At 37.4% G+C, this 17,723-nt stretch overlaps 1 protein-coding gene across 3 annotated transcripts in view; it reads left to right on the top strand.

Annotated features, from left to right (window-relative positions):
- mmel1 (membrane metallo-endopeptidase-like 1) overlaps nt 1-17,723 on the top strand; it is a 21,336-nt gene extending 3,613 nt beyond the window's left edge. The window contains exons 1-24 of one of the 3 annotated variants that reach the window (XM_057362410.1): nt 2,929-3,063; nt 4,528-4,692; nt 4,858-4,887; nt 5,170-5,232; nt 5,348-5,509; nt 6,226-6,306; nt 6,509-6,604; nt 7,529-7,647; nt 7,795-7,860; nt 7,952-8,086; nt 8,731-8,820; nt 9,166-9,302; nt 9,559-9,652; nt 9,926-10,054; nt 10,473-10,571; nt 10,823-10,906; nt 11,038-11,141; nt 11,223-11,281; nt 13,537-13,656; nt 13,864-13,997; nt 14,739-14,804; nt 15,028-15,123; nt 15,591-15,667; nt 16,577-17,723. In XM_057362410.1, coding sequence (XP_057218393.1) covers nt 4,536-4,692; nt 4,858-4,887; nt 5,170-5,232; nt 5,348-5,509; nt 6,226-6,306; nt 6,509-6,604; nt 7,529-7,647; nt 7,795-7,860; nt 7,952-8,086; nt 8,731-8,820; nt 9,166-9,302; nt 9,559-9,652; nt 9,926-10,054; nt 10,473-10,571; nt 10,823-10,906; nt 11,038-11,141; nt 11,223-11,281; nt 13,537-13,656; nt 13,864-13,997; nt 14,739-14,804; nt 15,028-15,123; nt 15,591-15,667; nt 16,577-16,676 — 2,298 coding nt within the window. In that variant the 5' untranslated portion in view covers nt 2,929-3,063; nt 4,528-4,535 and the 3' untranslated portion in view covers nt 16,677-17,723. Of the gene's footprint in view, nt 1-2,928; nt 3,064-4,527; nt 4,693-4,857; nt 4,888-5,169; nt 5,233-5,347; nt 5,510-6,225; nt 6,307-6,448; nt 6,605-7,528; nt 7,648-7,794; nt 7,861-7,951; nt 8,087-8,730; nt 8,821-9,165; nt 9,303-9,558; nt 9,653-9,925; nt 10,055-10,472; nt 10,572-10,822; nt 10,907-11,037; nt 11,142-11,222; nt 11,282-13,536; nt 13,657-13,863; nt 13,998-14,738; nt 14,805-15,027; nt 15,124-15,590; nt 15,668-16,576 lie in introns of those variants that run through there. The other 2 variants (XM_057362408.1, XM_057362409.1) reach the window with 2 other exon arrangements.

The following is a 17,723-nucleotide window of genomic DNA, read 5'->3' as shown; positions in this document are numbered from 1 at the left end:
AAGACTGTAATGAAAGATACATTTTGTGGAAGAGGTCGACCCCTAAACAAGAGGATTAATGCACTTCCCCGCATCTCCTTGGCAACATAGACAGTAATAATGGGTTAGCGCCTGAAGTACGGCATCATTATTTTGTTGCGCATGTGATTAACAGTGCTACCGCAAGACACTTTGGGCTAATGTTGCTTAGTGCTTGAAGATTTTGGCTAATAACCCAAGAGTTGTGGGTTTATTTTAAGCCTGGACGACGATAATATGTCTAGTACCTTATTATAATTTATTTACATACAAGGTTTACATTGCCATGAGGTTAAAGTGATCATTACTGATGCTCCTTTGCTTGATGTTAGTGTTCTTTGCATCTATGTATATATATATATATATATATATATATATTTTTTTTTAAGTAATATTCCTCAAATATAGTGGATTCCTTTGCTTGACCACTAAGCATATTACAGAGCTTAACCAAAAGATTACATTTCAAACCGGTTCTAGTAGTTCAGGGTTATTCATGAGCTAAAGGGGGGAACAAAAAGTTGTGCTTGGATTGCAGGGTGCGCCGTGATTGATGACCTCTTGTGTCTCTGTTTTGTACCTTTTGTTCCTTGTCTGATTTAAGCTGTAAATCTCCCGAAGGGACCATAGCAGTCAATCAGGAATGCAATGATTGGGTGATGAAGGGCAGGTCACCGCACCGTGACCACGGCCCATGAATCTGCCACGAGCTGTTGGAACGAAAGATGGACACGTCCAGCATGCATCTTCCACACAAACAACACCGGCTCGCATTGATCTGTCCATTTGGACATTTTGTGTAAATATTAATCTTAAAATAAATTGTGAAATATATATATACTGTATATATATATATATATATATATATATATATATATATTTAGGATATTTATGTATTCAAGGCAGATTTTGCAACAAATATATCTCAAACATTTTAATCTCAAATTTTTACATTTTCTGTTAAGATGCTGCTATGCGCTTCCTTATCACTTACCAAGTTTTTAAGTGTATTCAAATTGGCTTATACTATTTGAGATATGATGGTAATGAACTGATTTGCTCATAAAAAGGCTACTATTCAGATTGGAGCATTGACAATTAACTTTATAAATGTTACAGGTAATCAAGTTCAGTTGCCTTATAACAATAAACTCATAACAAAACCAGTTCTAAATGAACACAATATCACTGAAATAAAGACTGGTTCATTAAAAACTATATTTGATTAATTATTAGAACAGAATGAGCTTTTAGCAAATGCCTACCAATCTGCTTTATAAGCATACGGTTTTATTTAACCGTACGAGTTTCCTCTAATTAAAAAGCTTTTAAAGCTTGTTTTTAATCAATGAGTGCAGTATTTACTTGCGGACCGAACGTGCGTACCCGGTCCCTGGTCACGACAAATACATTTATAATGACTAGATTTGTTCTCCGTGCACTGGTACACAATTAGACACGTTTTGCAGAGAAGAGCCAAGTCTTAGACTGTTCCCAGGTGCCTCAGCATTCAAATGACGAGCCATGAAGCCCATAATAAGTGTAACCAGACATCTGAGACCGACAGTGTATCATTGAAAACGTATATGCACAACCTATGTACAAAAGTTTTTATTTTAATGAAAAAATACAATACAAATCTGGCAGCATTTACAGATCTGTCAGTTAATGCAGGCATTTAGATGCTTGGATGGTTGCTAGGGCGTTGCTAGGCGGATGCTGCCTGGGCCTAGTTACCCTCAAGTTATTAAATCATTAGCTTAAATGTAAGCTTTTTACATTTTCAAGGAATAATGGTTCTACTTCTTGTCCAACCTTCTCATCTCGAGCCCAGTCCAATCTCTCATCTCGTTTCTGAACGTGAACAGACATCAGCCTGCAGATCTTTTATAGACGGCGGTCATTATCAGTTGTTCACCCGTGTTCCCCATTGTGAGAGAAAGGTTGTTCTGCTTCTATTCTGGTGTCTAGCATTTATCCCTGGACTTGTGTTATGATGGGCTAACTGATATGGACAGCTGGGCAGTTCTGCACCAGCGCTGATGGCTTGCACCCGTGCCTCTCGCGCTCTCTAATATCAGTTAATTACAGTGGTTAATCAGCCTGGTAATGAGTATGGGCATCATGCCATTTCAAGCTGACACTGGTGGGAGGGAAGCTCACTTCCCGGCCAAGCTGATGTCAGTTCTTGCCAGCTCTCCGACTGCTGTGCGATCTTCAGTCCACCTGGTCTGTGAATGATGAGAGGCCGACAGACATTAACCTGTGTGCTTGTGCTGGACTGCCTCTAATTGTGGGGTGAGATGAAGCCATCTGATAAACCAATAAAGCCTTTCTATTTGTTTTAAGGTGCATTAAGGGTTATGGGTTTAAAGGAATAGTTCACCCCAAAACTTGTCCCCATTGATTTTCCATATAAATAAAATTACTATGGTCAAGTCAATGGGGCTCTTATAAATTGGGCCAAGTATCACCTTAGCAACCACCTAGCATCACCCTGGTAACCACCCTTGCATCATTTTGCATTGAAAAGCATCATTTGCCCGTGCAAATTAAGTTAATTTTTTTCTGATTTGTTCATTAATTTAACCCATTTGATGGATGGTGGTTGGTTTTATTATTTTTTCATCAAATATTTGCATGATGCTCAAAGAAAATTTTCATTTCTTAAATAATAAATATGAATTATTGAATCTCAGAAGATAGTGGCCATCTGAACCCTCTTCTAAACCTCATATTTCTCCTAATAACCATCAGCATTATGCTGCTCTTCATTGCTCCTCCTCCTAGACACGCCTCTCTCTCTCTCTCTCTCTCTCTCTCTCTCTCTCTCTCTCTCTCTCTCTCTCTCTCTCTCTTTCTCTTTTCTGCTCCTCACTCACTCACTGAGAGTCACATCTGAACAGACAGTCCCTTTGACATCCAGCTGTCCGGACGCTGATTCATTTCACCACACACCAGCTCTGGGTGCAAACTCAGAAGGGGTGTTTGGGAAATTGAAAGGCGTCCTAAAAGGGCCAGACAGGATTCCATCATCAAACAGAGGTAGGAAAGATTATACATTCTGGAATATGAGAGTGTTTGTGTTGAAAAGTCATGCAATAGTTTATCTGTATAGAGTTATGCACAGTCTCTTTTAAAAATGGACACTGCTGTTTGTGGTCGGTTAAAGGAATTTTATTCTTCACAGATTTATTGTAAGTGATTTATTCTTTCTTTAAACTAGCTTCTTTTAGATTTTTGAATGATCGATGGAGCTGTCGCATGGGATTCATGATTTCCCTTGCAAAACCATAGTGGATAATTAACTCGAAGTATGATTGCAGAATTTAAAGGAAGAGATGTACTTGTCAATGGCACGTGATGGCATAGCTTTATGTGTGTGTTTCGTGGATGGCTGTTCAGAAGCTGTGAGTCTTATTAACTTATGATTTTTTTGTATTGCGTTGCTTAGTGTGTATGTATGGTCAATTACAAGTTTCATACCGTTTGGGACAGAAAATGTACTTTTTATTCTAAGTAATGTAATTTGGATTTAATGTGTTTTACTATGTGGTTTTCATCAAAACGTGTATTATCTAAAATGTGGAAAAAAACCTGGATTGTATTTACCAGTTTTGGTCCGATGAGATGTTGTTAACGAAGCAGTTTTGAATATGTACACACATTAATAAGATTTTCAGCTGACGTGTCTATATGTATTTATTAATATGAATTATTGGAAGGCAACAGCACACTAAAATCCTTTCTTGCGCTAGCTAATAGCCTTAATACTAATGTTACAAAATATAAAAGTCATTACTTGATGAAAATGCCATCCAAGATTACTGTTTTCATAAATCAAATGAGTCAGGAAATTAAAAACTCAAGTAAGACATTTATCAGCAGTTTCCAGCTTGCAAGACAGAAAAAATGCTGATGCTGTAAACAAGCGAATTTCAAAGCACCACTTTTGGATTTTATAAGCTAAATGAATGTCATGGTGAGGTAGGAGACATAATAAGATTGTGAATTTAAAATTTGCATTCAACTTGCAATATGCAACCACTGCTATTAAAGGGAAAGCTCACCCAAAAATATATCATGTCATGAAATTCTCATCCCCCTGTCGTTCTAAACCTGTGTGCATTTTATTCTTGTATGGAGACCAAAAATAGATACCGAGAAGAAAATTCACGCCATACTCTTTTCCATGCAATGAACGTCAATGGGGCCGTCCCAATCTACCTGTCAGTGCCTGTAAGGCATGGAAATGAATAAAATCTTATCCAATTATGTATGACTTGAATAATTATTCATTATTAGGTTGAACACTTCAAGGTCTCGCTCTAAATCCCAAAGTCCTAACGAACCTAAAGTCATAACAAACACATGACTCAGATGTGTCCACATTTAAAACCACTCTGACTTAAGAACAGGAACAAACAAAAAACACAGAATGCTTTAGATGCTTCACCCGTGCTCAGACGTACACGCTCTCTACCAACACTTCAATACTTTATTCAACAGCTCCAAGAATGGGAAAATCAGAGAGCCAAATGGACATCATGGAGAAAACCACCAAACCCAGAAAGCATCGCTGGACCGTCGTGGAGATCGGATTGTCCATCATTGTGCTTCTGATGAGCTGCGCGCTGGCTGGACTTACAGTGCTCTACACTTCAGCACTGAGAGGTGACCAATAAACATTGTTGTAATATTGCAAAATAATGAATATTTAGGCTATTTAAACATTATTAACTAATAGACTTATCGATTTATTTATTAGATCTTAGTTTCACTTTTGAGTTCATCAATCTGTCTGATTCTTTGAGATCTTATTTTTGTCTTTGTTTTTAGAGCGTTTTAAAAGAAATGGATCTTCAAAAGGTACAGTATATGATGTCAAATATTAAAGTAAGATTAGTTAGATATTACAGTAACCACAAGACCATGTTTTTATCATCTTTTAGGGTATAGTTTTCTTATTCCTCCTGCTGATGAGAGAAAGATTTTGTTTCAATAAAATAACATTTATGCATCTTGAGTTTTGGCTACAGAATGTCATACATCATGCGTGCTGCTAGTTTTAAAGGGAATGTCACATGTGTCATCTCATATATATTTGAGACAGAAATGAACCTCGCATCGGTGTCGTTTGTCTCTCCACAGGGCTTGAATATCGATCAAACGTTGACAGTAACGTTTGTGCAACGCCAGAGTGCGTCACTGCTGGTACGAGCACATTTTCTCAGACTTATGCATTTACACCTTGAATTTGAGATGCCAATGTTTTCTTCTAGAGCTGAAGTGATTTCTTGGCTCATATCAATGTTTTGCTCTGATACAGCGGCCCGACTGCTCCAGAACATGGACCCCAGTGTGAAACCATGCCAGAACTTCTATCAGTACGCCTGTGGAGGCTGGATCGAGCGCCACGTCATTCCCGAGACGAGCTCACTTCACAGCGTCTTTAATATCCTGAGAGACGAGCTGGAGATTGTGCTCAAGGGTTTGTAATGTCAGACTAATGCAGCATAAAGCAACATGTTATTGCTCGGAGTTTGCGAGAGACTAAATGGAGCTCTCAAATATGATTTAAGCATCAGATGTTTATCCTAAAATTTGGTTTTGAATGACTTCATGAGTTTATATTGAATGCCCCGATTTTTGATCGCACAAGATAATCTTAATCTTAACAAACCTGAGCTCGGTTTACGACATTGTTGAGATCTCTTCTGAAACTCTAGTTAAGACATATACACTGTGCTTCAAAAGGTTCTGCGATGCCATAGAAGAACCTTTTGGTTCCATAAAGAACCTTTAACATCTGAAGAACCTTTCTGTTTCACAAAAGGTTCTTTGTGGCGAAAAAAGGTTCCTCAGATTATAAAAAAGTAAGAAAGAGATTGATTTGAGAGAAGAGATTTGTCTGAATGGTTCTTTGTGGAACAAAAAAATGTTTTTTCTATGGCATCAACCTTTTAAGCACCTTTATTTTTAAGAATGTAAGCCTATGAGATTTAGGGGTCTGTTCTTCAGGAGTAACATCTAGATCACAATTATTTAATCTTAAATAATTGCGATTAGAAAGGTTTCATCTGTGATTTTTTTCGTTTTATAAAGAAGACTTCCCATCTCAAATTTTTTATTATTCATTTGTCATCTTGTTTTCAGCTTTTGTCTCGTCTGTCTGTCTGTGTTGAGTTTTTTTGCTTTATCTCGCAGGAGTTCTTGAGATGGAGAATGAGAACGACCGAGAAGCCTTTAAGAAAGCTAAAACACTTTACAGCTCCTGCATGAATGAAAGTAAGTACTACTGTACACAACAATCTTTACCTTACTCGCTGATGTACTCTATATTTTGTGTCCATACAATGAATCAATAGGAAGAGAATTTTCCATTTATGGACTAAAACTATACTGAACATTGTCTTTCAAATGAGAAAAGAAGCCCAGGCTGCTTTATGTGTTTGTGGAGCCTCTCCTGTCTCTTTGACGCCCCCTGTAGTTTTGATCGAGCAGCGGGACTCTCAGCCTCTCCTCGGGCTCATCGACAGCATCGGCGACTGGCCCGTGGCCTCTGAGGTCTGGAATGGCACATCAGGTACTGCAGATAGCGGCAGTCCTCTCTAATTCACTCTCACAGAGAATGGCAGCGTCTTGAGCTTATCTAAATGGGATAAATACAATCGCCCCAGCCGTGGTGTCACTGGAGCTTGATAAGGTGCTAGACCTGTGCGCTAGACTGATAGAAGGAGCAACATCTGTTATGTGTGGAGAGAGATAGAGCCGTGAAGAGGAGGATGAGATGACTGCCACTGCCACTTTAAGATGCTACATCATCCCCAACCAAAAACATTGCTCATTGATTGAGAATTGATTTAATTTTAGTGGAAACATTGAATCACAACTGAATCTGCCTTTAATTATGTTTAATTGCACAATGCATTCATATTACGTATTCATGTAAAGATTGGGATATTTTTGTATAACTGGGTCATTTTTGACAATGTTTACACAGTTTCTTTTCACAATATTCAGCAGAACAAATATTGACCAGAGATTACTGTATATGAATGCATTAACATCTGCTTCAATATTACAGTCGACATTAAAAAAATCAAAGTTCACTTCTGCTTTATGATATTAATATAGGATACAATGTGAATTATTATTTATAAACGTTTTATTATTTGTAGTAGGGGTGACTTCGTGTCATGTAAGTCATGTAATTACATATCAATGTATGGACAGAATAGAAAAATCTGTTGTGGCATATACATTCATAACCACCCACTCCTAATTTATAATATTAATAATTATTCTATAATAGTTTACATTTAATTCTAATATAAAAATCATGCAACACATTTTTGTACAAACTTTGTACAAAAAAACAAAAAATAATACAATTTTGAAAACAAGGCGTGCTTATTAAGAGTAAGGTGTCCGTGAAGTCTGAATGTTATTTTAGTTGGGAATGAATGAAAAGATGTCCTGTCCTGTTTACATCTGTTTGTGTTAACAGAGGAATCCTGGAGTTTGGAGGACACATTGGCTGTCCTGAATGCACGGTACAACAAGAAAGCAGTGCTGGAGATGTTTGTGTGGCCGGACGATCGTGACTCCAGTCGACATATTGTTCATGTAAGATGCAAATGCGCTGTATAATTTACTCTTATGCATCACAAACAAAAATATGTTTTTTAGGACATCTGCTATAATATAATGGTTGTATGTCACAAAATCCTACTGAATGATCCAGTCATTAAATCCATTGTTCTGTTATCACAGGTTGACCAGCCGGCTTTAGGAATGCCATCAAGAGATTATTACCTCAGCGATGGGAATTATAAGAAGGTACTTTGTGAGTTTTTGTGAGAGACATTCTATTGCTCGGGTTATAATTACATGAATCAACGACTCCCCCGTTGTTTGTGTTTGTGGGCAGGTGCGCAAGGCCTACCTGGAGTTCATGGTTTCCATGGCGAGGATAGCACGAGAAGACAGGAACCTGACCCAGGATGAAGAGCGTGTGTGGGAGGACATGACTCAAGTGCTGGAGCTTGAGACAGACATCGCTAATGTGAGTTAAACCAGAGAAACACAGAAAGTGTGCACGGAAATCCACATACAATGCGCCAAATTCATTCCATTGGTTCAGCTAAAATTGTTATGTTCAACCCAGACAAACAAACACGTCGTATTTCTTTTTGGTGCTGGTGAAGAAATTGCACATTTGAATTAATTCAATTTTATTTATATAGCGCTTTTCACAATGTGCATTGTTCCAAAGCAGCTTTGCAGGAGAAAATAAGAAAAGGTAAAACACAGTGCATGGTGTTTATAGAGCAAGCCAGATCATTCTAATAAATAACAAATAATATCTAATAAAATCAGTCTCCCGGTAAGCAAGCCAACACGGCCCTGCAACTCCAATGATAAATAAATGAAAAAAACCCAGTCTCAGTCGGGAGGGCCAGGTCTCCTCTGACGTGTCACAGAATTCATTATGCACATACATGTGTCCAACATCAATGTGCAAAACGTTAACGTTTACAAACAACTTTGGGCGACACGGGTTCGATTCCCGTCTCATTTTCCCGATCCCACCCCCTTCTCCCTCCTACTTCGCCCCCTGTCACTTCCTCTCACCGTTCTGTACAAATCAAGGCAAAAACGTCAAAAATAACATGAAGTTAACATGATTGATATGTGATGTCTCGACAGGCTTCCTCACCGGCAGAAGAACGCAATGACATCACTGTGCTGTACAACAAAATGACACTTGTAGAGCTGCAGCAAACCTTCAATCTCAATGTAAGTGCAGGAGAGTAAAGGTCTTTTCATCTGTCCTCATGGCATTACAAACCTGTATGACGGTTTTCCTTCTGCAGAACACAAGGGAAGATATTTTGAAGAATATTGGTAACCAAACAACACTGAACTCCATTGCCTTTCATTGTATGAGCACAGAACCACCGAGACATTTCTCAAAATATCTTCATTTGTGTTCCATAGTTTTGAAAACCTATTTGGGTGCAATATCCCATTAACCCTAAAACTAATTTCTAGCCCTGATTGGGTTTCAGGACCAGAAAGATATGTTAACAGGACCAGTGATGTGTTTGTTTTTCTTCCATTTGCTTCTCTTTTGTCTTGCAGGGGTTTAACTGGACGCGCTACATTCAAGGCATCATGTCCAGCGTTTCCATTGCGGTGCAGCCAGAGGAAGCCATCGTTGTGTACTGCTCACCTTACCTGGAGAAACTCAGTGATGTTCTGTCCAAATACAACCACAGGTGAGTTTCTAACGTGCATGTTGGACGCGTGCCAACTGGTTTTGAGAGATTTGTCATGAAAAAAGGTCCCCGAAGAGACCGACACAAATGAATCCGTTAGAAGGTACAAAACGGTTCAATTCTTCTGAAGGGCACTGCGCAGATATGCGCAGATATGCCAGAAGCAGTGAACTCAGTTTGATGCATAATAATGAAGAATTAATATTGAGACCTGAGACCATAATCGGTTTCACATCGTATCTGGTGATGACTGCAGGACTCTACAGAACTATCTGGGCTGGACGCTCGTCATGGACAGAGTCAGCAGCCTCAGTCGACGCTTCAAAGATGTCAGAGCGCATTACAGAAAGGTCAGTTACGCTGAGAGAGAAGAGAGGAGAGCCCGCGTGACATTTAGCTCTGCCCGTTCCTATCACCTGTTAAAAGAGTGCATCAGATACAGACTCTTTTAATCTATTAGATTCTACTAATGCACACGAGTGCACTATATAAATGAGTGGTCAAACTATATGGGTTTGTTCCCTCACCAATCCTGAGTTGAACAATGTGTATACCATCTGCATTGTTGTACTGTAAATCAGTTTAAGCATGCATTTATTAACAATACAGTCACTTTATATCAGGCTTTGCATGGCACAACGGTAGAAGAAGCGAGGTGGAGAGATTGTGTCCGCTATGTTCAGGGTAATATGGAGAACGCCGTGGGCGCCCTTTATGTCCGGGAAACCTTCTCTGGAAACAGTAAACGAATGGTAAGACCACAACATTAGCCAAAACACACCAGATTCCAAATGTTCATTTAATCAGCGTTTCTAGATGTGTTGTGGTCATTTCAGTCCAGTGTCTGTTGAATTTCAAGTAAACCAAACCAAACCTCAGGAGGGACATAAAGTCATCCAACGTCAATGTGAAAGACTGAGAGCATGATGAAAATCACACAAACTTTTCCTAAGCACAGATATTACTGTTGTATTGCTTAAAAGTGAATATGAACTTATGAAAATATTTTTCTGCAAATAAATGCATTTGAAATTGGTGAGCAATATTGTTAATAGTTCACAAAACGAAACAAAAATGATAATTTTACCTAAACACATAACTGAAAATAGGTGTCTTAATTTTTTCCCGTGGCTGTATTTTGATCTCATATATTTGAAATGTGTTGATCAGGTGGGAGATCTGATCAAAAAGATTCAAGAAGCTTATGTGGACACCCTGGAGGAGTTAAGCTGGATGGATGAGCAGTCCAAAGAAAAGGCCAGAGAGAAGGTAACGTTACATTTAGGCTACATCTCTTCGTTTAGCAGATGCTTTGCACAGGCAGAGCTTTTATAGCTGTAGGGTAGCTTCTAAAATAAACTTTGGAAGTGAGTGAATAACAGATGGTTTGGTTTAGCTACGTTGTCTATCATGTGAGATCTAAACTTTGTGTGTTGAGTGAAAAGACTAGATCTACTCTGGTAGACCATGTAATACCCCACAAAAGTTCACCCTCCACTCCTACTGTCTTGATATTTCAGGCAATGGCCGTATCGGAACAGATCGGTTATCCCGACCACATCCTGGAGGAGGAAAACAAGAAGCTGGACGAGGAATATACACACGTATGAACCGCTCAATGCGACCTTCAACATCAACATCATTCAAACCAATATAATGTCTCATTCACAGAAATGTGAAATATAAGAACATACGTTAAACTGAAATAAACATTGATCTCTCTCTCTCCACACAGCTGAATTTCAGTCAGGAGAACTACTTTGAGAATGTTCTGGAGAACTTGGCAGCATCCGCTCAGAAAGGTCATAAGAAGCTGAGAGAGGCGGTGGATCCCCACATGTACGAAACCACCAAATAAGCAAATGAACACTGTTTCCTCCGTGAACCCTGATGTTTTTCTTTTTCTCTGAATGTTTTTAGGTGGATTATTGGTGCTGCGGTGGTCAACGCTTTCTATTCGCACAACAGAAACCAGATTGGTAAATTCACACTTCCATTTATAAATACTAAACTGCTTTCCTGTCATTGATAAACCTCAAATGATCTATAGACGATAGTCTAAAATAGTCCACTAGGTGACTGAAAACACTTCTGGATGTTATTTCCAGAGTTGATGCATGAAGGTGACGTGGAAAATATCATTTTTGCAATTCTAGGTGCTGTCAGCTAGTTAAGAACCAAACCAGTACTAACCAGCTTAAACCAGCAAAAAAATGAATTCACACCGGTCCTCTTGTTGAAGTATATTTGAAGAGTTGGGTTCCAAAATGAGATGACTCAATTTTCAAAAATCATGTTTTTTATTATGTCATGTTTTCATTGTGTTAGTTAGCTGTATTTTTTTTGAGTTATTATGGCTTAAATCAAAACAAACCAACTGCAGTTTGATTGATGTTCATTGGAATGCACAAAAAAACATGATTTTTGAAAAAAATGTAACTCTTCTTTGACTCTTCATTTGTTCTGGTCATATTAGCAGCTAAGCTTGAAGACTCGGCTCCTGATAGAAATGTTTTCTCGGTCCATTGCCATAACGCCTCTTATGCCCATTGTGCATTTTTCTATAGATAAAACAAAGCTAGTTTCAGGCTCCGGTGGCCACAAAGCTTGCGCTTCAGATATTCCAGAGCTTCAGGCACAGAACGCCGCTATTCAGCTCGGGTTAATACAGAGATTACAAAAGCCGGGTGATTATGCAGATTTTCTGTGGGAGAAATTTCCACGTAATTACTCTTAGATTGCACATTTTAATGTTCTCGGACAATCTGGGAAACACTTCACTCTGAATTGCTATTTGCGAGACGAGAGGCAGCTGTACGGGATTGTGAACTATAGCTGGAGGACAGAGCGTGCGTGGCTGTGATGTTTGTGTTCCAGTTGTAATATGGGTTTTACTGTCCGGTATACAACATTATCATCACATTACTGGGTGTTACTGACCCTGTGGACTTTAAGACAATAAACTCCTTTAAAACACTTTTTTCATTCTTTTACTGGTTGTGTGTGAGGGATTGAATGAATTCGTTTTACAATGTTGCTATTTTGTATGAATTCATACACAATGAACTGTACAAAAAGCATTATTTGACTAAGTAATAATGAAGCCCCACCCCTAAACCTAACGCAAAAGCAGATCATGTTAAAAATGCAAACGAGAACGTCAACACAAACGTTAACAATCCGTCAACACATGACCGATTAGTTCTGACTTCTATTTCTTTTCTACTCTTTCTATAAAAAAAACCTTAGCTTTGTATACTGTGGTAGGCTATATGAGACCAGTTTTTACTGCACTTATGCTTTTGTTGTCCTTGTGTTGTTCCAATTGCTTCTATTGTTTCATTTGTAAGTCGCTTTGGATAAAAGCGTCTGCTAAATGACTAAATGTAAATGTAAATGCAAATGAATGAGCTTTTGTGGGTTTTAGTTGAATCATTGATATTTTCTGATGAATTTTTATATTTCATATACTTTTTTGTATAAATTTCATATGAATTTGAATAAAAAACATATGATTGATAATGATGCCCCACCCCCCACCCTTAACCTTAACAGCAAATTAGCCACCTTATAAAATAGTTCTGAATCTTCATTAACTGTGTAAAATAATTTCTATTTTCTGATAGATTTTTATATTTCAAGTAGGGCAAGTAATCTTTCAAAAAGATTCATCGCGATTAATCGCATCCAGAATAAAAGTTTGTGTTTACATAATATTTATCTGTTTACTGTGCATAATAATTTTGTATTTATTAACACATACACATCCATGCATATGTTTAAGAAAAATCTAAATATGAATAAACATTTATATATAATTTCAATTATTGGTAAATATAAATAAATAAATGTAAATATTTCCTAAATATGTATACTTGTGTATGTGTTTGTATTTATAAATACAAAATTAATATGCACAGTACATAGACATATGTTATGTAAACACAAACTTTTATTCTGGATGCGATTAATCGTGATTAATCTTTTGACAGCCCTAATTTCAAGTAAAGTAAATCAAATTTCTATACAAAGGACATTTGAAAAAATTGTGACATTTTATATTTCAGATATTACACTGGGATATTTTTAATGTGACATCTATATATAAAAATAAAATTATATAAATATTATATTTATACAATTTTATTTTTTACAACAAAAAATGGTTGTTTTTAAAAGTAACAGCTCTATTATTATTGAATAAGATGTTTTCTCCTCCGACTCAATGTTTCAGTCTTTCCCGCTGGCATCTTACAGCCGCCGTTCTTCAGCGAGAAACAACTTCAGGCTCTGAACTTTGGAGGAATCGGGATGGTTATAGGACACGAAATAACTCACGGATTTGATGACCACGGTAATCTACATCCCATCTGATGGATGGTACCAATTATATTCAGTTTTGGATGAAAAAAAACCCATTTGTAATCTTTGATGATCTCATTTCTGCGTGATGTATTAAAAGCAAAGTTGAAGTAGAGCTTGTAAATATCACTGATAAATTGGTTCTCATTGTACTTTAAAATATAGCTCAGACCGTAAAATTCATCGTTTACATTTGCAGGCCGGAACTTTGATAAAGATGGGAATATGAATAACTGGTGGAGTAACTATTCTGCCGAACACTTTGAAGATCAATCTAAATGCATGGTGGAACAGTATGGAAAATTCAGCTGGAAACTTGCAGGAGGCCAGAATGTAAGTTTACTGGGTTTAGTATGATGGAAAGTGTTTCTATGTGGAGTGTTTCAAATCTGACACCTATAAGATCATATTCAGTCTGGTTGCGTCCTAAGAAAGTTGCTCCCTACATAGGCAGTAGTCAGCAACTCCTACAAAAATAAGTATACTTCGTCATTTTTATTAAGCATAGCGAATAAAAGTGTATTTGTTATGTGTACAGATGTCAGTGACAAAATGTACCTTATAAATGCTTGCTTTTAGGTCCAGGTGATCTATAGCCATCTACAATATAATGTATGCAATATTTACAATAAAACATTTACTTGATCTTTAAGTATTTAATTTTTATTTTACAATAAAAATGTACTGAAATAAAGACAAATGTATACTTTATGTAGTACTAGTGATCTTGTAGGTTGTATATTTCTAAGTAAAAGACTGATAGCATACTACTAAATGTTTTAGTTTAAAATAAGTAAAGCACACAAACTTTTTTTGTAAGCGAATGCTGCTTGCCTTGCTTTGCGTGCTTGATCCGAGAAATCAAATATTGTTCTCACGAACAAAATGACCTGCATTTTGCCGTCCACATTAATTATTGATCTTATTGTACACCTACAATTGTCTGATTTATATCTGCACAATTGGGAATTCTGTTAAAAGTCTTGAGCTATTAAAGAGCAACATCTGATTTTTCATTCATTACATCATTCTGTTCAAACATTGTTGACATTTGTTACATGTACTTTGTCGCAGGTCAGTGGCATCACAACATTAGGAGAGAATATTGCAGACAACGGTGGAGTTCGCCAAGCATATAAGGTTTAAAGTGATTCCTTTCCTGATAGATTCAGCCTAAGTTAGAATTTTTGACACGTAACTCCTCCTGAATTATTATGACGGACAGAAAAACCTAAGCCGTGTATTTAAAGCAAAGCATCATATAGAGACAGCGGTGGGTTGTTAAAGTGAACCATCAAGTTTTTGATGAGCAAACATGACACATTTTCTTCAGATCATGTATATATCTTGTGTGTGATGTTAGGCGTATATAAAGTGGGTGGAGAGGGAGGGCGAGGAGCCCCGTCTTCCCGGATTGGACATGGATCATAAACAGCTCTTCTTTCTAAACTTTGCCCAGGTATGTGATCATGAATCAGTTTGGGTTTAATGTGTTCAGCCTGATGCCCGTGCAAGGTGATTCCGGTCAGTCTCTCAACGGCCGCATCAAATTAAACTGACATTTTATTAAAGGTGCAGGTGATGCTTAACCTTCTGAAAATAAGTGACTCTAGGCCCTCTAATATAATCCTCCAAGCGTGAAATTCATAATTGAATCACACGCTGTCCAATGAATTGAGTATGGATGGCAAATGACCAACTTTAAAAGTATTTTTGGAGGTCGAGGTACGAAAAAATATTTCCATGTCGGCAGATATTGTGCTTTTGACAGTAAGTGCACAAGGTTCTGTTCACATCTTTATGTGTTGTATAGCTTACAGAAACTGCTCATGTAAATGTGTTCATCTGTCCATAATGTGTATCTGTCAGATATAAAGACATCAATGGTTATTTTATTATTACGTTAGAATTGCTTGTTTTCTATAGGTCTGGTGTGGCGCTTGCCGTCCTGAATACGCCATACAGTCTATCAAGACAGATCCACACAGCCCTTTGGAGTACAGGCAAGACCATTTCCACAGTACAGTATTTGTGATTCAATATTAATGGTTACTTTGATTTAAGCATCAATTTAGTCTCAGATGTTTCTCCTAAAATTGGTTAGGAGAAATAAAAACAGAAACAAGTGAGACTGTAATTGCTTAAATCCATTAAGAGGATGGAGGTGTAAAATGAATGTAGATTGTAGAAGTAAAATAATCTGGATTTGGGTCAATTTGATGAGAAATGTTTGAGTTCATATTGAGATCTTCAATAATATTGACTTTTGATTGCAGACGTGACAAATCTGAGCTCAGTTTGACACATTATTCTCTTCTGCAACTCTAATGACAGACACATTTGTGACATTTCTGACTCTTTTTCTCAAGAGAAACATCTGAGACGCAGGAAAAAGTTTCCATTTGCTCTCCATAAAAATATTTCTTATAATCTTACAAAAACAATTATCTCAAGGTGTATCTATATGTTTGACAAAAATATAATTCATTTTTTTATTACTAAACATTTTTATTTAAAACTATTCCTTAAACGGATTACTTGGACCAAATAATGAATAAAGAGCAGCCAATAAGAGTCTAGCATAGATAAAAAAAATCCTTCAATGCTGTTTAGTCCTCAAAAATGCAAAGTGATTTTGCAATTTAAAAATATAAATATAGAATGAGTAAGGGACACGTGTAGTGTACAGTATATAATAAACCTTTAAACGCTTTGTGATTGTCAAATGTTAGGGGAATGTGTTCATGTGATGATCTATGCTTTTGTTATTCTGCTTTTCAGTTTTGGACCAGATTACATGTAAATGTAACATTTATTTAAAGTGGCTTAAGTGTCCAGTTACTGTCCAGGGTGTAGATAAGCTTCAAATAAGCTTCTTAATGAAATACTGAGAGCTCTGCTTCTTTTAACAGGGTCCTCGGATCCCTCCAGAACTTTGAAGCGTTCTCCGAGGCCTTCCATTGTGAACGAGGAACCCCCATGAACCCAAAAGAGAAATGTCGAGTGTGGTAACCCGTTAATATCCCGAGTCTGTGTATATTTCACCAACACGGCAGCTGTTGTGCTGTTATTCCACAGTGGCACCTGCCTGTCGGTCTGATGTGTGTTAGACGCCAACATACGTGACTACATAGATGTTTACTGTGAACTTTCAAATGCACACGCATAACCAACAGATGTGCAGATGTAGTGAAGGGTGTTGTTTTGAGGCATGCTTTCTCACCAAACGTTGAAGAGACGCTTGACTTTTAGATTTCATCTTGTGTGCCTGTTTGCAGGCTTCTCACGCGTTATTAATAATGACGTTAGATGATGCCAAACGGTTTCATTGTGCCGAGGCTTACTGACATGGAGCAAAAAACCTTTTTCGGATTATGTAAACAGATAAGTCCCCCGGCTGGCATTCGATTCTGTCGCCTCTCCGCATAGAGATTTCAAGATGAGGTTCGGAAGCCCACGTACATTGTGTCTTGGCATCTTTCCTTTCTCAATAGACATCCTTGAGATGTTTTATATATATATACATATTTGGTTTAAAGCATGCAGTGGTGAGAAACAGAGTCTTATTGATTGCAGTTTTCCTAATTTTGTTAATGCATGTGCTGACCCTGTATTTTTATTTGGTTAAGTACGAGGGCTTAACGTTACGTGCATCTGTAACTATTACCTGACAACTTTAAGACTGTTAAAACGCTTCAAGCTTCATGTTTTTGTCCATAAATAGATTAGATTATCGATGCCTGGCTTTGTGACACAGACTCTTGTACGCCAGCAGAAAATGGCAGGCAGACACTGCAATACAGGAACAAAATAACAGGTCACAGACTATTGTCTTGTTGTTTAACAAGACTTTTTGTGCTTTAATAAGCGGGTTAAAGATCTTGAACATTTCAGATGCTCCTGATCTGGTTTTTCACTGGCTTTCCTTAGCAAAGATGTCACTGCATTGTGCGCTTTGAAATTGTTTGCATATATATATACTTACATATACATATATATATATATATATACATATACACGCAAAAAAAAAAATATATATATACACACACACACATATAC

The sequence above is a fragment of the Triplophysa rosa genome, linkage group LG20 (genome assembly GCF_024868665.1).
Source record: "Triplophysa rosa linkage group LG20, Trosa_1v2, whole genome shotgun sequence".
In the NCBI taxonomy this organism is placed as follows: domain Eukaryota; kingdom Metazoa; phylum Chordata; class Actinopteri; order Cypriniformes; family Nemacheilidae; genus Triplophysa; species Triplophysa rosa.
Note: the sequence above shows the minus strand (reverse complement) of the source record. Positions and strands in the feature narration are given on the sequence as shown.